General features: G+C 42.0%; 1 protein-coding gene across 1 annotated transcript; it reads left to right on the top strand.

The window, feature by feature from the left end:
• Window positions 1-520: 520 nt before the first annotated feature.
• Window positions 521-19,393, top strand: rnf11b (ring finger protein 11b). The gene is made up of 3 exons (XM_089001243.1): window positions 521-1,072; window positions 13,727-13,896; window positions 15,397-19,393. Exons 1-3 carry the CDS (start codon window positions 752-754, stop codon window positions 15,566-15,568), a joined length of 663 nt encoding a protein of 220 aa, XP_088857369.1. The 5' UTR covers window positions 521-751; the 3' UTR covers window positions 15,569-19,393.
• Window positions 19,394-19,567: the final 174 nt, after the last annotated feature.

Below are 19,567 nucleotides of genomic sequence, written 5' to 3'. Positions count from 1 at the left end.
GTCGCTAACACAAGACAAAACCTGAGTAAAATGCTGATGTTAGCATCACGCATCATGTGAGATGATGGCTGTCAAGTAATTACGGCTCATGGATCCACGGGGATCCAACAACTTTAATTTCAGAATCGATGTTTTGTACGTCAGTATGGTGTATTTTAGTGTGAGGTACTTTGTTCATTTTTGTACTAGGAGGGAAAATTGGATAATTGACACAATAATATCAGACCTTCTAATTTGCCCAGAGCTAAAGTGGACGGGAGGAATTAGTTGTTGTTTGTTTATTGCTTAGATGTAGGAATACACAAAATTAATTTTAGATCCTACAATCTCGGTCTAGGACCTCCTAGATAGTACTTTTTACAGCCCATTGGACGACTTCGAGCTCTTGTTTATGTTCACAGAAAATTTCAATATTAATCGATCCGATTGGCTAAGAACAAATACTGTGTGGACGTATTCGGGCGTTGATTGGTGGATATCGGCCTGGGCGGTGCTTGGTGTTGCTACAGCGCCTGTCTTTATGTCGCTGTTGAGAGCGACTGAAAACTGGAAAGTCCCTGACACTCAAGCGAGGGTTTCCGGGAGGAACTAATATTAGTTGAAATGAGGGCTGTCTGGTCTTTCTTCGTCTAACTTCCCTTCGTGGATTTCAAGAGCCTGTTTGGCGTGTAATTTTAACCTAAAAGAGTCTTCCGGTTAGATAATCGGTGCGAGCTAGCTCTTTGTCTGGCTAGCGGCTAGCTCGAAGTATATGTTGTTGAGCCCAAGGCAGCCCTCCCGTCGTCTGGGAGAGCAGGACCGACGTCATCCGTTCGCGTTAGAACCACGCCGCCGTCGCGCATATAAAAACAAACCGTGGAAAGAGGTGCTTGTGAGACTTCTCTTTGTACGTAAGAGAAGCGACGTCGAGACAAAGCGTGAGAGACAGAAAAAAGGAGTTCGGCCGAAGATGGGCAACTGCCTCAAGTCGCCAACTTCGGACGACATGTCGTTGCTTCACGAATCCCAGTCGGACCGGGCCAGTTACGGAGACGGCGCTGACCCCGACCTGGAGCCGCCACCCCCTTATCAGGTAACTTTCTGAAGAGACAAACGACTGTAGTAAAATAGAGGGCGGGGGCAGGGGGTGAGATCAGCTGCTGACAGATTCGACATCCTCCCTTTGTTGCTAATCCTCTTTGTAATATCACAACGTCCTGTCTCCCACTAATGAATAAAATAATCCTCCACGCCACTATAACCAATGGATCTGAGCTCTTTTCAAAAAATGTTTACCACCTCCCTTCTATTCCATTCCACAATATGCGATTATTTGTCAAGTTCCTCAAACACCCGTTAAGAAAAGAAAATATACAATACATCTTGAGAAGGCCTGGTCACCGAGTGTTTAGCACGCTGGCTTAACAGTGCTGAGGTCGTGAGTTAAAGACCCGGTCTGGCCTCCCTGTGTGGAGTTTGCATGTTCTCCCTGGCCCCGCGTGGGTTTTCTCTGGGTCCTTCGGTTTCCTCCCACATTCCAAAAACATGCATGGCAGGCTGATTGAACACAAAATTTTACCTACATGTGAGTTTGAGCACGGATGGTTGTTTGATTCTGTGTGCCCTTTGATTGGCTGCTAACCAACTCAGGGTGTCCCTGCCTATAGTGGCCGAAGACTGCTGGGATATGCTCCAGCACCCCCCCCCCCCCCCCCCCCCCGCGACCCTCATGAGGATAAAGCGGAATGGAAAATAGGTGGAATACGTATTGATTTGTGTAGTGCTTTAACAACAGCTGAAGCTGCAACAAAGTGCTTAACCTGGACAGGTATCATCTACAGGAAAAAAAGCAGTCACAAACTTAGTACAAAGCACCAGGGAGTGAAAGCAAGATCAAATCGGAATCATGCTGAGTCGAATGTCAAAGAGTACAAGTGAGTTTTGATGCGTTTTTTTTTTTAATTGACAACGTTAGATGTAGGATTTGCTAATCAAGTGATATTAACGCAAAGATTGAAACAGGAAAATATCCCCTTGACCTAAACAAAAATAAAAATGGTCTTATTGTCCACTTTGCACTTTTCACCCCAAAAAATTCCAATTGTGCAATATAAATTGGGTTTTTAGAGCAATGGATGGTGGGTGAAATGTCATCAGAACTCAAAGAACCCCTTCGGAATTGATGCAACATGAGTTTACTAACTCATTCACTGCCAGACGTGCAAAAATGTGTCCACTCCAGTGACAGGGTTTTGTCATTGTCACTTGAATTCCAGGACCCACATAATATTGAGTTTTAAGACTACATAAACATTCAATACTGACACTCCCCAACTTACAACCATTCGATTTACGACGGTATGGTACCTACGAACATTTTTGCGGGTACAGTAAGTCGAAAAATGTTCTGACAGAGATCCGTAAGTTAGATTTTGTATTGTACGCCTTTCTCCACTGTGCTTCACGCACGCACACAGACACATTGCAGGTTTCAATGGCTGGATGTTTACGCGACGGACACCAAGGCTGACTAATCAGCGCCTGGCTATGCCAAAGTGTTGCCAATGAGTTTACGCCGCGATCCACCGAGCTCGCTTGCGATTGGCTGTGTAGAGAATGTGGGCGGGGAGAAAATCCCTCTTCCCAGTTGACGCTTCAGGAGGACGCAATCATAACAAAAAGTAATAGACACGTTATTCAGTAATTACGTGCCAGCAGGTTCAGTAATGATTTACTCAAGACCCAAAGATATATGTCGTCGTAATACAGTAGGTGTGAATTTATTTTACGACTGTTACAGTATCTGTTTTATACTTCCCCGTTCAGTGTTTGAATTAAACATACATTACATACAAAATATAGCACTGAAGCAACTTATGATCAAATTCACCTTACGAACGATCGCTTGTAACGTGTCTCGTTCGTAAGGTGGGGGGCGTCTGTACAGTATTTTCATTAGAAAATTTTCAGATTTCTCACTGTATTATGTTACTTTAAACTTTGGGACGACGGCTGAAAACTAGCATTTATACTGACTTAGTCTGTTCATTCTTGTCTTGAATAATTTGACTTGTCTCAATTAAATAAATAAAATAGATAATGTGAGAAGATACCATTCAAAACAAACATCTTGAGGATGTATGTTGTATTTAGAATTTTTAAAACAAATTTCAATGGCTGATATTACACAAATGTTACCCAGAAATGCATTTTTTTCTGAAACACAAAAGAAAAAAAATCCAGAACCTGTTATCTAATTTTCAAAATTAGTGGTGTGCTGTGCTGAAATTGATGTGGTGTTCTGACCAGACAAAGCATTTTGAACAGCACTGTAATGTGTCACAACAAACATTTTTAGTGAACCCACTCATTGAGTGTAAAGTTACTTTGTTTCTGTTTTGTCAAAGTAGTCATTGAACAATTTGCACACCCTATTTTTTGACTTGTTGAAATCAAGTCAGCTTGCAAATGGGCCCATCCTACCTCATACATTGCGAGACCAACCGTGTAGAATTTGTGTAGAAGCTATTAGATCAGCAATTTTCATGTAGTCCTCTTTAGGTCATGTCTAATGAGTGTTGAATAAGGCCTTAACAGCCCCTTGCTGTAGTTATTTGGGTAAATATACTAAACCTTATCCGGGATTTAAGATAAGCATTTTTTTTTTCAAGGCTGGAGTACAATGGCTCAGGACAATCAGGTATCTCTTGACTTGTAATTGAGGTTTAAAGGACAACCGACGTCTCCGGACAAGTTGTGTCCATAATTTGTAAAATGGCTTCGAATGACTTCTACTGATCGTATTTTACAAAGATTCCACCGCATATAGCTATATTTTACGTTTTAAGACTAGCGCTGAATATTCCGGAAGTCTTGTTTTTGAGTTGGTGACGAGTCCTCACCCTACGTCACTGAAGGAATGACAAAAGGACACATTGTAGCAGTCCTTCCATCACGTCAATGCATTTTGCTGTACTTGTTTGGTCTGAAAACGTCGTGTTGCACCAAAAAGAGGCAGGAGAGGGCGACAAAGCTCCGTGTAAGGAATTAATCAGCCTGTGGAAACGGGCTGATTAATTCCTTACACAGACCTTGGTCGCCATTTTCTGCCTCTTTTTTTGGTGATACATTTCCCTCCTATTGCCTCAAAATGGCACTGAATAAATTCTTTAATCGATTGCAAACATGTATGCTTTCCTCTTCAGAACTATTTGAATCATTCATAACTGGATGAGTAACAAGACAGCGTATTCTCCGAATCTGAAGCCATTGTTTTGATTCTCCAGCAAGGCAAGACGTCTTGGGGTGACACCACGAAGAAGGGGGCGGGACCTTCTGAAACTGGCCACTTCCGGGTTAATTTTTTTGCAGATTTAGGACACTTCATTTTTATTGGTGTTTTGCATTTGACTAAAAATATCATACTGTGTGTTTTGTTGTGTGTTTTAGATGTTATAAAACGTTTTTCTGATGTCAGTTAGGAAACAAAGAAGTGATGTCGGTTGTCCTTTTAATAGTAACATGCCTCAAAAAATCCAACCAAACTTGAGTTCAAACAATCGTCATGGCATTTGTTAGTAAAGCAGAACAAGGTAGAGAGAGAATTATAATGTTTATTATAATGCTCATGCAGACTTTGATAAGTTCAGACCGGTGGTACTTTGCTTATACTGATTTCATAAGAATTGCAAAAGAGGCTTAACCAGTTAAAAGCTACCTTCATAAAGGACTCCTTTCATTGCAGCCTGCTACAACTCTCAGTTCCTCTCAGTAGACCACAACCTTGAGCACAACCTGCACCAAGCTGGGAACACGGCCCACATATTTAGCGTTCTTGCACCGTTTAACAGAAGACCCCTTTTTAGGAGGGCCAAATCCTCGCCTATGTGTTTCACACTGAGTGCAGCACCTTCTTCAAATAACTTTCCTCCATGCCCGAGCACTTTAAAGCAAGGCCGTGTAGCATTGTCACTCATTTTTGCAATGCCCAAACAAAGAAAAACAGCCACTCCACGTAGAAATAATCCATTTATTTGATTATTCAATTCATCAATGGATAATCATCTGAAGATTTCATTAGAATTTTAGTTGATTACAGCCGCTCTCGTCTGTACCCCGCTTTAGTTGTGAACCTTGTTTATATAGAGAATCTTCCGGTAACCCTCAAAAACATGTTGTAACCTGTTAACCAAGATAATGATGAGTGTTGTTTTTGACTTTCATACCAGTTAACATCTGTTTCACACACCATGTCCATGTGATTAATCGTAAAACAATGTTTTTTTTTTTGTCATAATATTATGGAAATTTTCGTGAACATGAAAGCCAAAAGCTATTTTAAATGGGTATGATGCCATTTAAAGCTGGCCAAAACCACAACAGGCTACACAGATTCCTCACGTTCTGCAGAGCAGTGTGATGTGAGTCAGATGATTCTTCCCCATGTTATCTGGACTCAGCTCGTGAACAGAAATATTCTCGGCTTCAAATATGTGGCTCAGTTGCATTGTTGGCTTATTCCCCTCCAGAGACAGTTTTGGGTATTTAGGCAGTCGTTGGAAGAATGATGGACATCCCAACATCTGTTATTGGACATCCCAAGATCTGTTATGTCAGGCCTTGAACAGTAGACAGTATACACACACAAAATATCAAACTTTTTTAAACGGTAAAGTTTTAAAATGTATTTGAAATGATATTAATGTGTCTTGGAGTTCATAGTTTGTGTTGTATTTTAGATTTAAACTGTGTACAGCAGGGGTCGGGTAACTTTTTGACTAAGAGAGCCATGAAAGTAAAATATTTAGAAATGTTTTTCAGTGAGACCCACATACACACGTACTGTACACGCATGCGCAAGCACGCACGTGATTTCAACAAAATGCCACTGCTCACCCGCACAAAAAAAAATCTTGTGACTATAAAGTGTCCTCGAGAGTTTTGAAAGGCGCTTAGATATTAAATGTATTATAATTTTTATTATAACATTTCAGAATGTATTACTATTTAAAACTGTGATAATACTCACCATTAATATGAATAGTTTTCCGTTCCTCATGATTGGTAAAAAAAAATCCAGCCAAACGATGTGAATGAAAGTAACCTTGCCGTGTCCATAGGCGAAGCTACTGCTACCTAGCCTGCACACTGCTCATTAGCTTGCACGCTTGCTTTGCAAGTATGTATATTGATGCTAACGTTAGCATGGGGCTTGTCAAAGTGCCACTGATCTTCAACTGTTTCATTGATGGTATTGTTTCATTGCAAATTAGAATCACGGCAGAACCTTTTTTCTCCACAAAGGCGAATCCTTCAGTCCATTCAACCTGAAGCATACGATACTCGTCATTTTTTTTACTCGTCAGGCTTATTTAAAAGGGCGCGTTTACCTGTTTCGACATCAACAGCCACCTAGGTCAGTATCATCCAATCAAAATTGCTCTTTGAACATCAACAGCCACCTTAGGTCAGTATCATCCAGTCAAAATTACGCTTTCCCCCAACTGCCGCCCAAACAAAATGAACAGCGAAAAAGCGATATATCTTTAGTTTTATCGGCGAGCCAGATGCAATCATCAAAAGAGCCATACATGGCTCGCGAGCCATAGGTTCCTGGTGTACAACATTTTAAAATATGAAAAAGAAAGCCATATTAGATCATAGGAGGTTGATACTTTGTAAATGCACTGTTTAACATCTGCTCCTTATTGTGGTTCTTTGGGAAGATGACACACATGAGACCTTGTTTCCCAAGAATGCACACAGTCAGCAATGACTCAGAAGATGGGCATTGGACGAGTTTCCTGAATAAACAAAGAAAGGTTGTTTGGAATTTGCCAATGATTCTGAATAAGGAACCGCTTGCTCTCCTATGGGAACCAGCCAGCCTAAGTGGATAGGGTGGATATATACCCAAGCCACTTAGACAAGCGAAATATTTTGCTTACAATGAGCTTGAGTGCGCAGTAGGTTCAATGCAGTTTATGTTACAGGATGGCTGGACCTCTCACGGGGGTTTTAGTGTTTTCTAACTGCGTGAATTGACAATCGTCTGGTGATTTGGAAAATAACTGATGAAAAAAATGCTGACTCACTTATGTGAGAGCAGACGACTGGAGATAAAGCTGTTTGCATTCATGTGACCTGCAATGACCCTTGTACCAAGCCCCAGGGCTGACAGGTTTGAAGGTGCAGCTCGCATGCTTCTGTCAGATAGCACTTGAAAAAGAAAAAAACAACAACTTTGAGCATATTGCATTGAACCCACTTTACAAACATACCAAAGTTAATGAATTTTGAGTTCAACCCGATTTGGGAGAAAATACATCCTGAAATTTCTGCCGATTTTTGCAAGACATTTTCTGCAACAAGTATTTTGAGCAAATTAAATCATTCACTGCCAGACGTGCAAAAATGTGTCCACTCTAGTGCCAGGGTTTTTGTCATTGTCACTTTTTTCCAGGACCCACAGATTACATAGACATTCAATTCCACATAATAAACCTTAGACTCTCTTCTTTCATCAGGAAAAAAATAGTTCATTCATATGTTATATGGGTCTGGAGTTATCTCAGCTTGAAATGGGGGCGACTGTCCTAAATACAATGCAACACATACATATTATAATAATACATTTAATTTACAAGCGCCTTTCTGGACACCCCAGGACACTTTACAAAACAATACATAAAACAATAAAATCATGAATAAAACAATAAATAATAAAGCAGCAGATTAAACTAGACCACAAAAGCATTTTAAACAGGTGGGTTTTGAGGTGAGATTTGAAAGTAGGAAGGGAGTCAATGTTACGGATGTTAGGTGGAAGTGAGTTACAGAGTTTGGGAGCGGAGCGGCTGAAAGCTCTGCACCCCATCGTGGTGAGACGGGCAGAGGGCATACAGGGGTGGAGGGAGGAAGAGGATCTGAAGGCCCGAGAGGGAACGAGATTTGAAGTAGGTTAGACAGATAGGGGGACAATGTTATGGATGGCTTTAAATGTAAACAGAAGTATCTTGAAATCAATACGAAGTTTAACAGGGATCCAGTGGAGCTGCTGGAGGACAGGAATGATGTGGTGAAAGGAGGGGGTTTTAGTGATGATCCGGGCAGAGGAATTTTGGACTAGTTGGAGTTTATGGAGAAATTTTTGATTGACCCCGAAAACAATTGAGTTACAATAATCGATACGGGAGGTGACGAGACTGTGGATAAGGATAGCAGTGGTGTGATGGGTGAGAGAGGGACGGAAACGATTGATATTACGGAGGTGGAAATATGCAGACTGAGTTATGTTATTTATATGGGATTAAAAAGATAGTGTGCTATCGAGGATGGCACCCAGGCTCTTGACCTGAAGGGCGGGGGACACAGTAGGACTGTCAATGGTGAGAGAGAAACTGTTTGCCTTGTGAAGGGTGGATTTAGTACCGACAAGAAGTTCAGTTTTTTTGCTGTTTAGTTTGAGAAAGTTATGAGAAAACCAGGATTTAATTTCTGAGAGGCAAAGTGTAAGGGATGCATGTGGAATAGAGGCGTCGGGTTTACTGGAGAGGTAGAGTTTGGTGTCATCCGCGAAGCACTGAAAGTGAATGCCAAAATTGCAGATCACCGAGGGCAAGAAGGTATGTGATAAAGAGAAGGGACCCCAGAACAGACCCTTGGGGCACACAAGAAGACACCGGAGAGGACCGTGAGCGGCCAGTGAGGGAGGAGTGAAACCAGCTAAGTGAGCAGTGTGTGACGCCTAGAGTGGAAAGTCGGTTGAGCAGGATGGGGTGAGAAATGGTGTCAAAGGCTGCAGATAGATCAAGAAGGATGAGAATAGAGAGAACCGGTATCTGCTGCTATGAGAATATCATTAGTGATTTTTATGAGGGCTGATTCAGTGCTGTGGCGGGAACGGAAACCAGACTGGAATTGTTCATAGAGGTTATTGTGAGTGAGCTGAGAGTGGAGCTGAGAGGTAACAGTTTTTTTCGAGAAATTTAGCGATAAATGGAAGATGAGAAATTGGACGTCGGTTATTAAAGTTGTTGGGATCTGAGCCAGGTTTTTATCAGAATTGCCGTTACAGCTGCGGTTTTGAGTGGGACAGGAACAATTCCAGTGGATAATGAGGAGTGAATAATAATAATACATTTCATTTATAAGCGCCTTTCAAAACTCTCAAGGACACTTTACAGTAATAGCTGAAATAAAAGGGAGGAGAGAGCGTAGACAAGATTTGGTGAGGATAGTAGGGAGGGGGTCCAGCTGACAGGTGGAATTCTTGGACGTGGAATTCTTGGATGAAGTCAGAAATTAATGAAGGATGATGTTCAAAAGAGGATAGCAGTTGATGGGGAGTAGGAACGTTGGAGGAGGGGAGGGATACAGAGGAGCCGAGGTGCTGGTGGATCTTGTCAATCTTTTCATTGAAAAACAGAAGGAGAGCATTGCAGGTGTCTGAAGAGTGAAACTGTGGGGGGAGAGAGGGGGTTGAATGATTTTGTTGTACAGGGAAAAGAGAGTCCTCATTTCCAGTGTTGAAGTCAAAATATTGGCTTATATAGCACATTAACAACAGCTGAAGCTGGAAGAAAGCGCTAACATGGACAAAAGGCAAATGCTGCCCCCTCATGGAAGGGAAAAACATTGCCAGAGGTCTGACCAGCGCTTTATCACCCCTTTGCAAGAAAAAACAAAACCCGAACAAATTCGGGAATGGCGCTCCACATCACACTTTTCAATTCCCGAATTACTTCGGGAATTGAAAAGCCATTCCCGAATAAATTCGGGAATGGCAGCGAATAAGTTAAGAAGTAAATGTGTTCTGCCAGTGCCACATTCCCATTGCAGCTCTATAATATTTTGTATGTAGCAGTATAATATTTTTAGTCAAATGCAAAACACCAATAAAAATGACATAAAGTATCTAAAAAGTACTTCAATTTGAAACCGGAAGTGGCCAGTTTCAGAAGGTCCCGCCCCCATGTTCGTGGTGTCATGGCAAGACGTCTTGCCTTGCTCGAGAATCAAAACAATGGCTTCAGATTCGGAGAATATGCTTTCTTGTTACTCATCCAGTTATGAATATGATTCAAATAGTTCTGAAGAAGAAAGCATACATGTTTGCAATCGATTAAAGAATTTATTCCGTGTCATTTTGAGGCATCAGGGGTGGGAAATGTCGCACCCAAAAAAAGCAGAACATGGCGACAAAGCCGTGTATGGAATTAATCAGCCCATTTCCACAGGCTGATTAATTCCTTATATGGAGCTTTGTCGCCCTCTTCTGCCTCTTTGTGGTCCTACACGATGTTTTCAAACCAAAGTAGAGCAAAATGCATTGACGTGATGGAAGGACTGCTACAATGTATCCTTTTTTTTCGGTCAGGGTCGTTCCTTCAGTGACGTAACGTACGGACTCGTCACCAACTCAAAAACAAGCTTCCGGAATATTCAGCGTGAGTCTTAAAACGTAAAATATAGCTATATGCGGTGAAATCTTTGTAAAATACGCTCAGTAGAAGTCATTTGAAGACATTTTACAAATTATGGACACAACTTGTCCGGAGACGTCGGTTGTCCTTTAAAGGACAACCGACGTATGAAATAATAAAGCACAATAATAGACCCATGCCCTATTTGTCTGCTATATCAGTGTTTTTCAACCTTTTTTGAACCAGGGCAGGTTTTTTTTACATTGGATTTTTTTGCGGTACACTACGAACCATCTCGCAGGAAAGAGGCAATCAGCAACGAGTTGCCACACGGACGAATATTAAATTACCCTCCCATTCTTTTCAGCACGGACAAAGGACAATGACATAACATTGGCAGAAAATGATTAATAAATGTTTGTAAAATAATTTGAAAAAGGGGCATTGAATAGTTTCTCACGGCACACCTGACGATCTCTCACGGCACACTAGTGTGCCGCGGCACAGTGGTTGAAATTCACTGTGCTATATGACAAATAGTTGACTAATCTAGCATGCTAACGTCCGTGAGCTAATGCGGCAATCGCTACCTTAAAGGCTAATTGTAAACAAATATTTGTAACGTATTTTAAAATATAAATTCACAGTAAACAAGCCCCACTAATTTATATGTAATAATAATAATACATTACATTTTAATCTTCTTCTTTTCCTTTCGGCTTTTCCCCCTCAGGGGTTGCCACAGCGAATCAATGTCCTCCATCTATCCCGGTTTTGTGCATCCTCTTCTCTCAGCTACCTTCATGTCCTCTTTGACCACATCCATAAACCTCCTCTTCGGTCTTCCTCTCGGTCTCCTGCCTGGCAGTTCAAGGCTCAGCATCCTTCTCCCGATATAGTCACTCTCTCTCCTCTGGACATGTCCAAACCATCTCAGTCTGGCCTCTCGACTTTCTCTGCAAAGCCTCTAACATGAGGTACTATAATAAATAAAATATAATCACACATATAATGCAATAAATAAAATACAATTATAAATAGAAACAAGAGAGAGAACTACACAGAAAATGCAATTTTAAATAGGTGGGTTTTGAGATGGGAAATATTAAATATTAACAGCATACAGGCTGTGCTTGGTTCAAAACATCCCATATTTTGTAGTTTCTGTCTACAATGCTAAACAAAAACATTAATGTACAAAATACATGCAGCTGCGTAACTAGGAAAAAAATGAAATATGGCTCTTATAAAATCCTATTTATTGTTTCTGTGGAATTTAATGCAGGGCTTTATCTTTGACAATTGCTCCATATTTGTGGTTCAAGTGGTCAGTCTCTCATCTGTAATTTGTTGGTGATTGTGCAGTTCAGTCGAGTTCAACCATGTCGCTCGATGTGCGGCTGACGTTATTGATTGGGTCATCCTAGTTCAGGGTCGCCAGGTTGATAACATAACCTCCATTCAGGCAAAGCAGGAGTCATCAGCTTCTGCTCTTATCAGAAAACTCTTCTTGGGATGTAAATGTATGTGTCCTTTCCTTCTGAATGAAAGGTGCGATACAAACAAAGCTGCCTTGCCTTATCTTCCCGAGGGTGGCATGATGATGTGAGACCTCTGTTGAATGTACAGGTTTTGTCCAGAGACACTAAGAGGTCCAGAGAGCGCTGCCAAAGATTGAAGAGCCTCCAATCGGTCATGTTTCTAGTTTAACTTTGCGCAGAAGTGCCGCCTGCCTTGGAGATAACGTCACGTAGCCCGTTTTGTCTATTTCAACAATCTATGGCTTTTGCCGAGGAAAAACACGATTCGATCTGTATCTTCTTGGGTTGTCACTTCATGGCTCACTGCCATCGTGGCCCAATGCTGCAACTGCAGTTAAAATATGTACAGCCGGAGTTTTATGCTTTGGGGAGCAACATCAATTGGTATGGCTAGGGTGGCACAAAATAAGCTGGAGGCAGTCAGAACTCATTTTTGAGTGAAGAAAAAAAAACCCTCTCTGGGCTTCTCTGCTAAAGCAATTCCTTCCATGACCCAACTCCCCCAAAAAGCGGGAAAAAAATGAACTCAACCACATTTGGCCATATGAGTTTGAACAGTGTTGTATATTGTTACTGTATATTACGATTTTTTTTTTCACTTTATAGCAGGTGAGTTTGGAGCTTATTAACCATGATGAATGAGGTGGTTGACTGCATACTAAAATATTTTCAGATGGACTAACCTCATTTTGTCCACTTTCAGCTAAAACCCAAGACCTGGCAGGCTAATTACCTTCATCTGCTTTACGCTTCATTCAACAGCCAAGCTTCGCAGCAGACCCAAAGCTCAACTCACCTTCTCTGCCCCTTTTCGCACCAGCCAATTCGCTAAAGCCATGTGCTCCTGGTCGAACCGAGGTTGCATAACGACCAGTTGTTGCGGTCCAGCTGACGCGCCATAATTGGGAGAGGGGAGAAGCCTATAACAATTACACTGCTGACCCTTGGTACAGCTGACACACATACACACTATGGCAGCTCCCCTATGCAATGATTTGTGCATGTCACTTTCATCCCTGCTTGGCACGAGTGAAAGGAAGAGCTGTTCTGCCTTGCCTGCCAGCAGTTATGCTGACTCATGGCCACTCTTGATACTTGCAAATGTGTGCTTTGGGCTGCAAAAAATACATTTCCAAGTAAATTAATGACATTTTGACTTTTTTTTTCTGCAGTCACTGAGGGAATTGAGTCATTACTCGTTCAGATTCTGCCTTTTGAACTCATACAGTTCCATACTGTCAACTAAACTGCATAGGTGGGTGGATGAAATAAAGAAAACTGTACCTATAAAGAAAACTGTACCTATTGTGAAACAGAGGAAAACACAGATCTGTTATCTTATGTGCCTGCTTTGCTGCGTTTGGCATTAGGTGTCTTGAAACTGCATGGCATATTGACATCTCAGGACTCCCTACAACAACATAAAGACACACACCGAATCATACTCAAGACTGGCTGAGAGCAAAGCATAGGGTTATTCTGAAGCGGCCTTACTTCAACCCTGATCTAAATCCTATTGGATATTTCTGGAAGGAACTGAAAAGAACCATTCTCGTTGTGCTTGCTATTGTGGAGAAAGATCCCCATCTACTGCCAGGGAACAAGCTGCATTCACAAGTCACTGGTCACAACTGTTCATTCATTAGATTTGTTGAAAACAACATTGTTATGCCAACGTCCCCTGAGTATGTCTGTTATGTCATGTAACGAGGGACTTCTTCATTTTATTGAAATTATATTTTATTCTTAGCTGTTGACTCAAACCTCTTTCTCTGTGTGCAGGAACCGATTCATGTTCCCATCTACCACCCGACACCGAGCCAAGCTCGACTAGCCACCCAGCTGACGGAAGAGGAGCAGGTGCACATCGCCCAGCGCATCGGACTGATCCAGCACCTTCCAAGAGGCGTGTTCGACCCTGGGCAAGACGGATCTGAGAAAAAGATCCGAGAGTAAGTCATGATATTGTCTGTGAAGGCTGAAATTGCCTTTGATTTTCGAAAAGGAGGTTCTATGTCTAGAACATATCATGATGAAGAAAATCATCAGCTTGACCTCCTCTTTAGTACCGTATTTTCCGGTGTTTAAGGCACACCCAAAAGCTTTGATTTTCTTGAAAAGATGACCATGCGCCTTATACGCAGGTGCGCTTTATATGGGAGGTAATATTGAGACACAACAGGTCTCGCAACTACTGCCAGCAGCCACCGACTCCATTTCCGCCTGTAGTAAAGTGATACCTCGGCTTATGAACACTTTAGCTAAGAAACTTTTCGCTTTACGAACATTAAATTTGCGAGAATATAATCTTGGCATACGAAATATTTTTCGGGAACCACACGGAGCGCCAACAATGGCTGACGGACTAATTTTCGGCAGAACACTAAAACACGCGGCCGAACAGCGCCACCTACTTTTCCACACTCCCTTTCTCTGAATGCATACGTCGTTTGTCTTCAAGGATTTATTATCATGCATACTTTTGCTGTTATGGGACCAAAAAAAGACTCCACCACGGGCTAGTGTTCAGCCGAAGTGGACACAAAACAAAATTACGGTCGAGCAGAAGAAGATAATCGAGAAACACGAACGATGTGTGCGTTAATGTGACTTAGCGTACCACGACCACTATGCTAACTCGACCATTGTTACATGTGGCTAAGGGTGTTTCTGTTCGTCATCCATTGACAACTACCATCACAAAGGTAAATAAAACTTATTTTCCTTTCGGCTTTTCCCTTCAAGGGGTCGGTCGCCACAGCAAATCAGTGTCCTCCATCTTCAGAGGTTTGATTCGCATGTTTTGGCCAGGCTTTTACGTCGGATGCCCTTCTTGACACAACCCCTGTATTTGTCCGGCCTAGGGACCGGCACATGAAGACACTGGCTGATGTCCCCTTGTGGCTACAGAACAAGCAACTCTATGAACTTAAAGATGAAGATGCCCAGTAAAAGTCTCCCGAATACAAAATGGTCATCGGCACAACAACATTCAAAAAAGCAAAACTATACTCACCATTTGATGACAATGCTCTGATCTTACCGTGAAATGGGCATCTCTTTCCCTACATTTAATCACAAAATAATTAACTTGGTCAATGTGTGAAATTCAGCCATTTTCTATTACAGATGATGGCCACCGTGGGGCAGTAGACGACATGTATGCGTATCATAATGGCCATGTGTGTATGCGTATCATAATGGACATGTTATGTATGCGTATCATAATGGACCTTATAGTCCGGTGAGCCTCATCTATGGAAAAAGTTTGAAAATACACCATTCATTGGGGGTGCGCCTTTTACACTGGAAAATACAGTACATTTAAATGTGTGTAAAGCATCTGATGGGGGTAAAACTGTTCACTTTTTTTCTTTAATATTCTCTCTCTTGTGCAAATTTTTACCCTTAGCCTACGAGTGACATATAATCAAATGTGTGTGGGTCTGCAGGTGCGTAATCTGCATGATGGACTTTGTGTACGGGGACCCCATCAGGTTCCTGCCCTGTATGCACATCTACCACATGGACTGTATTGATGACTGGCTTATGAGGTCCTTCACCTGCCCATCCTGCATGGAGCCCGTTGACGCCGCATTGCTTTCCTCCTATGAGACCAATTGACACACACCTGCCCGTTCACTCATACACACACACGGACCACCCTTGATACAAACACACATGGACTGCACACTAGTGGATTTAGCCAGGATTAGTAAAGATGGACGCAAGTGTTCACGGGTGGGCCTGCTGGTCAGGACTGTGCCTGAGAAAGTAAAAGAATTGAAGCTGCGGAACAAGAAACAATGGACACCTGAAAATGAAGAAAAGACACCCTTACTGTCACATACTTACACTACTTTAAAAAAAATGAAGGTCAACCTAACATATGGTTCACCTTTAAATGTTATAGTCGATTTTAGGATTGTCATAAAATGTCCAAGACCAGTAATCCCATACTTTTTGGGAGGAGAATATCTTTGATGCGGACTGTGACGGCACATAAAATGGCCCCTCTGCCCACAACGCTGTTTTTCCTCAAATCGCCTACTAAATCTTGCCAACGGGAGAGAGAAGTTGTGATCGTCAAGATTTGCAGCATCCAAAACGACCGGCTCCGAGTTGCCAGCCGAGCAGATAGGTGAATACAAGACAGCAGAGGCTCTCAGTGTGGATTTCCGGTGAGAAAAGTCAACTCGATTGTGATTTTGAAAAGGGCATTGTTAGATTCCAACACATGGCATTGTGATGTGTCAATCAAGCCGAGGCCCTGTATTTCCATATCCCCCTGCAACCCCTCGGACAGCCGAGCCGCGTTTATGCCCACTTTCTCTCAGAAATCCTCAACTGAGGTGAATGTATTTGTCATCTTCCTAATTTATACGTCCTTTGCATATTTGTCACTCACAAATGTTTCAATTCACCGACTCAATGTTAAAGCCACACAGACAACCCAAGGAAATATAAAATGTCGTTTCTAAATGATTATTTCATTGACCAATGGATTCGGAGCACTCGTTGAACAGTTAGGGAACATTAGTCAAATGATTAAAAAAAGCGTACCGGTACCATGAAAGATGTGGAGTGAATAAACATTTAACAACTTTCCATAGGATTCCATGTGAAAGACACGGGCAGGATCAAAATCGAGGGCTTGATGATTTCACACAGTCCTTGTGTGCAAGGGGCTTCAGAAAGCACAAATATTTCTTCTATGCTAAGAATCCTGAACAATATATTCAGAACATTTGAAAAATCCTCCCTCGAGGTTTTGCAGTCACTTCATGTCGGATGTTTTGAATTGCTAAAATCAAGTATCATGGCCTTGGCTTCTTCAAATGCATAAGTGGGAAAGAGGCGAGGAAAGCCAGGGTTGCATCAAATTGTTGAAAACACAATGTTTTTTTGTGACATCGCGCGGCATGGATTTCGGTCACTGGAATGTCCAGTTTATTTTCACCACTTCAGTCAGTGTACGTGGATGTTTTCTAATGCACGGCAACAGCTTGGCTCACTTCAGTTTGGGGAGGTTAGTTTTCCGCTTCTGAATAGCACAGCAGGAAACAACCACGCCGCATTGAACATACACCAGTTAGAACAGGGGTCTCAAACTGAATTTACCCGGGGGCCGCTGGAGGCAGAGTGGGTGAGGCTGGGCCGCATCAGGATTTCCACAAGAAAAGCACAGATAAAACATTCCAATGTTCTCAAAATCTTTATTTTTAATGCACAAAAAATAATTAAATGAATAAATGGAAAAATGAATAAAAAATAAATTAACCAGTAATAAATAAATAATTTTAATGATCATAAGGCAGACACAGACGACTGAAAAAAAACAACTTTCAATCTATGATGTTATTGAACATCAGATTATTAAAAAGGCTATAGTATAAATTGCAGAAAGATCCGGATAGCTAACGCAGTTCTTTTTTTCTCATCGTATCGGATAACGACAGTTATCTGAATTTCTCAAGTGCCGGGTAAACGCACTTATTGTTAAGTTTCACTTTCACTCACGACGTGCCTATTAAAAGTAAGAACAAACACACAGCAATGGACATGGCTACTGACACGGCACAGGCCGGATCATAAATCACAGCGCCTTCTTCATTTCTGAGCTGAGAGCAGTGGAGGACTATAGGAGCTGAGAGGAGTCGGCGACTTCACGGCTTCTCCTCCACCCTGTTGACTGGAGGAATGAATGAATGAGTGAGTGAAGCTGACCGATGTGCCACCCTTCAGAGCCTTTTAACCCACGGTGGTTTGTTCAGCTCAACACACAAGTTTCATTCATATCAATCATGCGGGCCGCACGAACATTAATCTTTCATATCAAGTCGGGCCGCAAAGTATTCTTTTGGGGGCCGCAGTTGGCCCGCGGGCCGCGATTTTGAGACCATGAGTAAGAATGAGAAAAGCTTAAAAATGGATGCAGCGGGGGTGAGGAAAAAAACAAAATAGAAAGAGAGCAACGATTTGACATATTTAATTTAGAAGCAAAAGGAACGCATTTTATCCACTAGGACACTGCGGGGAGCAAGGACATTGACAACTGCAGCAAAATGTGAGCCCCATCCAAAACTAAGGAACATTGTTTTGTTTTTTTTCGCTGCGACCAGATGCTTAGTCCTTGGTTCTAACCAGGTACAATGAATACATATTTGCGATTTGACATTAATTTGCCTGACCCTGCAGTGGACTTCTTTTTACTCATCCACCAATATTTTCCTGAAAACTTACCCTGCTGTTCTTGTGCTCAATCCAAAGCAATACATTTCCAAGATGTAAAAATCCTGTATATTCTGGTTGAAAATGAATTTGGTCGAGAACAAAGACGCTCGAAAAACAAGGGGTGACCCTATGTTGAAATCAATTGAGTTTTATTTCAACTTGGAGTAAATCACACTTAACTCCCATCTTGTGGCAATGTTAGAGAATTAAAAACTTTTTGACTTATTAAATTAAACTTTTTTTCAATCTTGCAGCAGGCCTCGGTCCTGGTTCCCTGCGGATGTGGGGATTCCAGTTAGTGTCTGCTTTTGCCAACACCTAGTAGATGCCGTGCAGTAGAAAAGGACACTAACAATACACCACACACAAAAATAAGTCTCTAAAATGTTCAACTCTATGCCGTCATAAACAAATTACAAAAAACACAAAAAGCTTTTTGGACAGTACTATATAATCTGCCATGTATCAAATTGCAATCCACATCCAATAACTAAATCCCATTTTAACAATTGGAGTTCATTTAAAGACTACCTTAAGATCTTATTTATTTCCACAAAATGACTCATGGGCTGTTGGCCCAGTAGTCGAGTGATTAGCACTTCACAGTGTACAGTTCGTGAGTTCAAGACCCAGTCCGGCCTCCCTGTGTGGAGTTTGCATGTTCTCCCCAGGCCCACGTGGGTTTTCTCCGTGTCCTCCGGTTTCCTCCCACATTCCAAAAACATGCATGGCAGGCTGATTGAACACTCCAAATTGTCCCTAGGTTTGAGTGGGAGTGCGGATGGTTGTTTAGCTCTGTCTGCCCTGCGAGTGGCTGGAAACCAATTCAGGGCGTCCCCCGCCTCGTGCCCGAAGACGGTTGGGATGGTCTCCAGCACCCCCCGCTACCCTAATGAGGAATAAGCGGTATGGAAAATGGACGCACATGGGCTCGCGCCGTGTTGGCCGGATGTTCACTGACGATGCAACAGCTGCACATGAAGTTGCCTCACACGAGGCCGGCCAGGCATTCTTCATTGATTTATTTAAGAAGGTTGATTTTACTGGCACAACCAAACTGTCCCTTCTGTTTGCTCATGTGAATGAGTTACAGTATATATATGTGTATTCTATAGTATTTGTATAAGGATCCTTGTTAGATATTACCTTGTTTGTGAGCACACATGAATATGCCGAGTGCTACATCCGAGACAATAAATACACACTCCAACTGAACTCAAACTACTCATTTTTTTCTTTCCTTCATCAGTTCCTGAAGCGACTGTGTTGAAGTGAAGAGTATTTTCGCATTATGAGAAAGACCAAGCAAAATGTATTTTAGATTATACCCGGGAGAGGCCACGCCATGTATCTATGGCCTGCCAAAAATACATAAATAAGGGTTCCCCC

This window comes from Hippocampus bargibanti, linkage group LG07 (assembly GCF_051943395.1).
Source record: "Hippocampus bargibanti isolate YZ-2025 linkage group LG07, ASM5194339v1, whole genome shotgun sequence".
NCBI lineage: Eukaryota > Metazoa > Chordata > Actinopteri > Syngnathiformes > Syngnathidae > Hippocampus > Hippocampus bargibanti.
Note: the sequence above shows the minus strand (reverse complement) of the source record. Positions and strands in the feature narration are given on the sequence as shown.

Coding starts and splice junctions, on each gene's coding strand:
- rnf11b (XM_089001243.1), top strand. CDS start 752: ATGTTGTTGAGCCCAAGGCAGCCCTCCCGTCGTCTGGGAGAGCAGGAC. Junction 1,073..13,726: donor AGCCGCCACCCCCTTATCAG/GTAACTTTCTGA, acceptor CTCTGTGTGCAG/GAACCGATTCATGTTCCCAT. Junction 13,897..15,396: donor TCTGAGAAAAAGATCCGAGA/GTAAGTCATGAT, acceptor GTGGGTCTGCAG/GTGCGTAATCTGCATGATGG.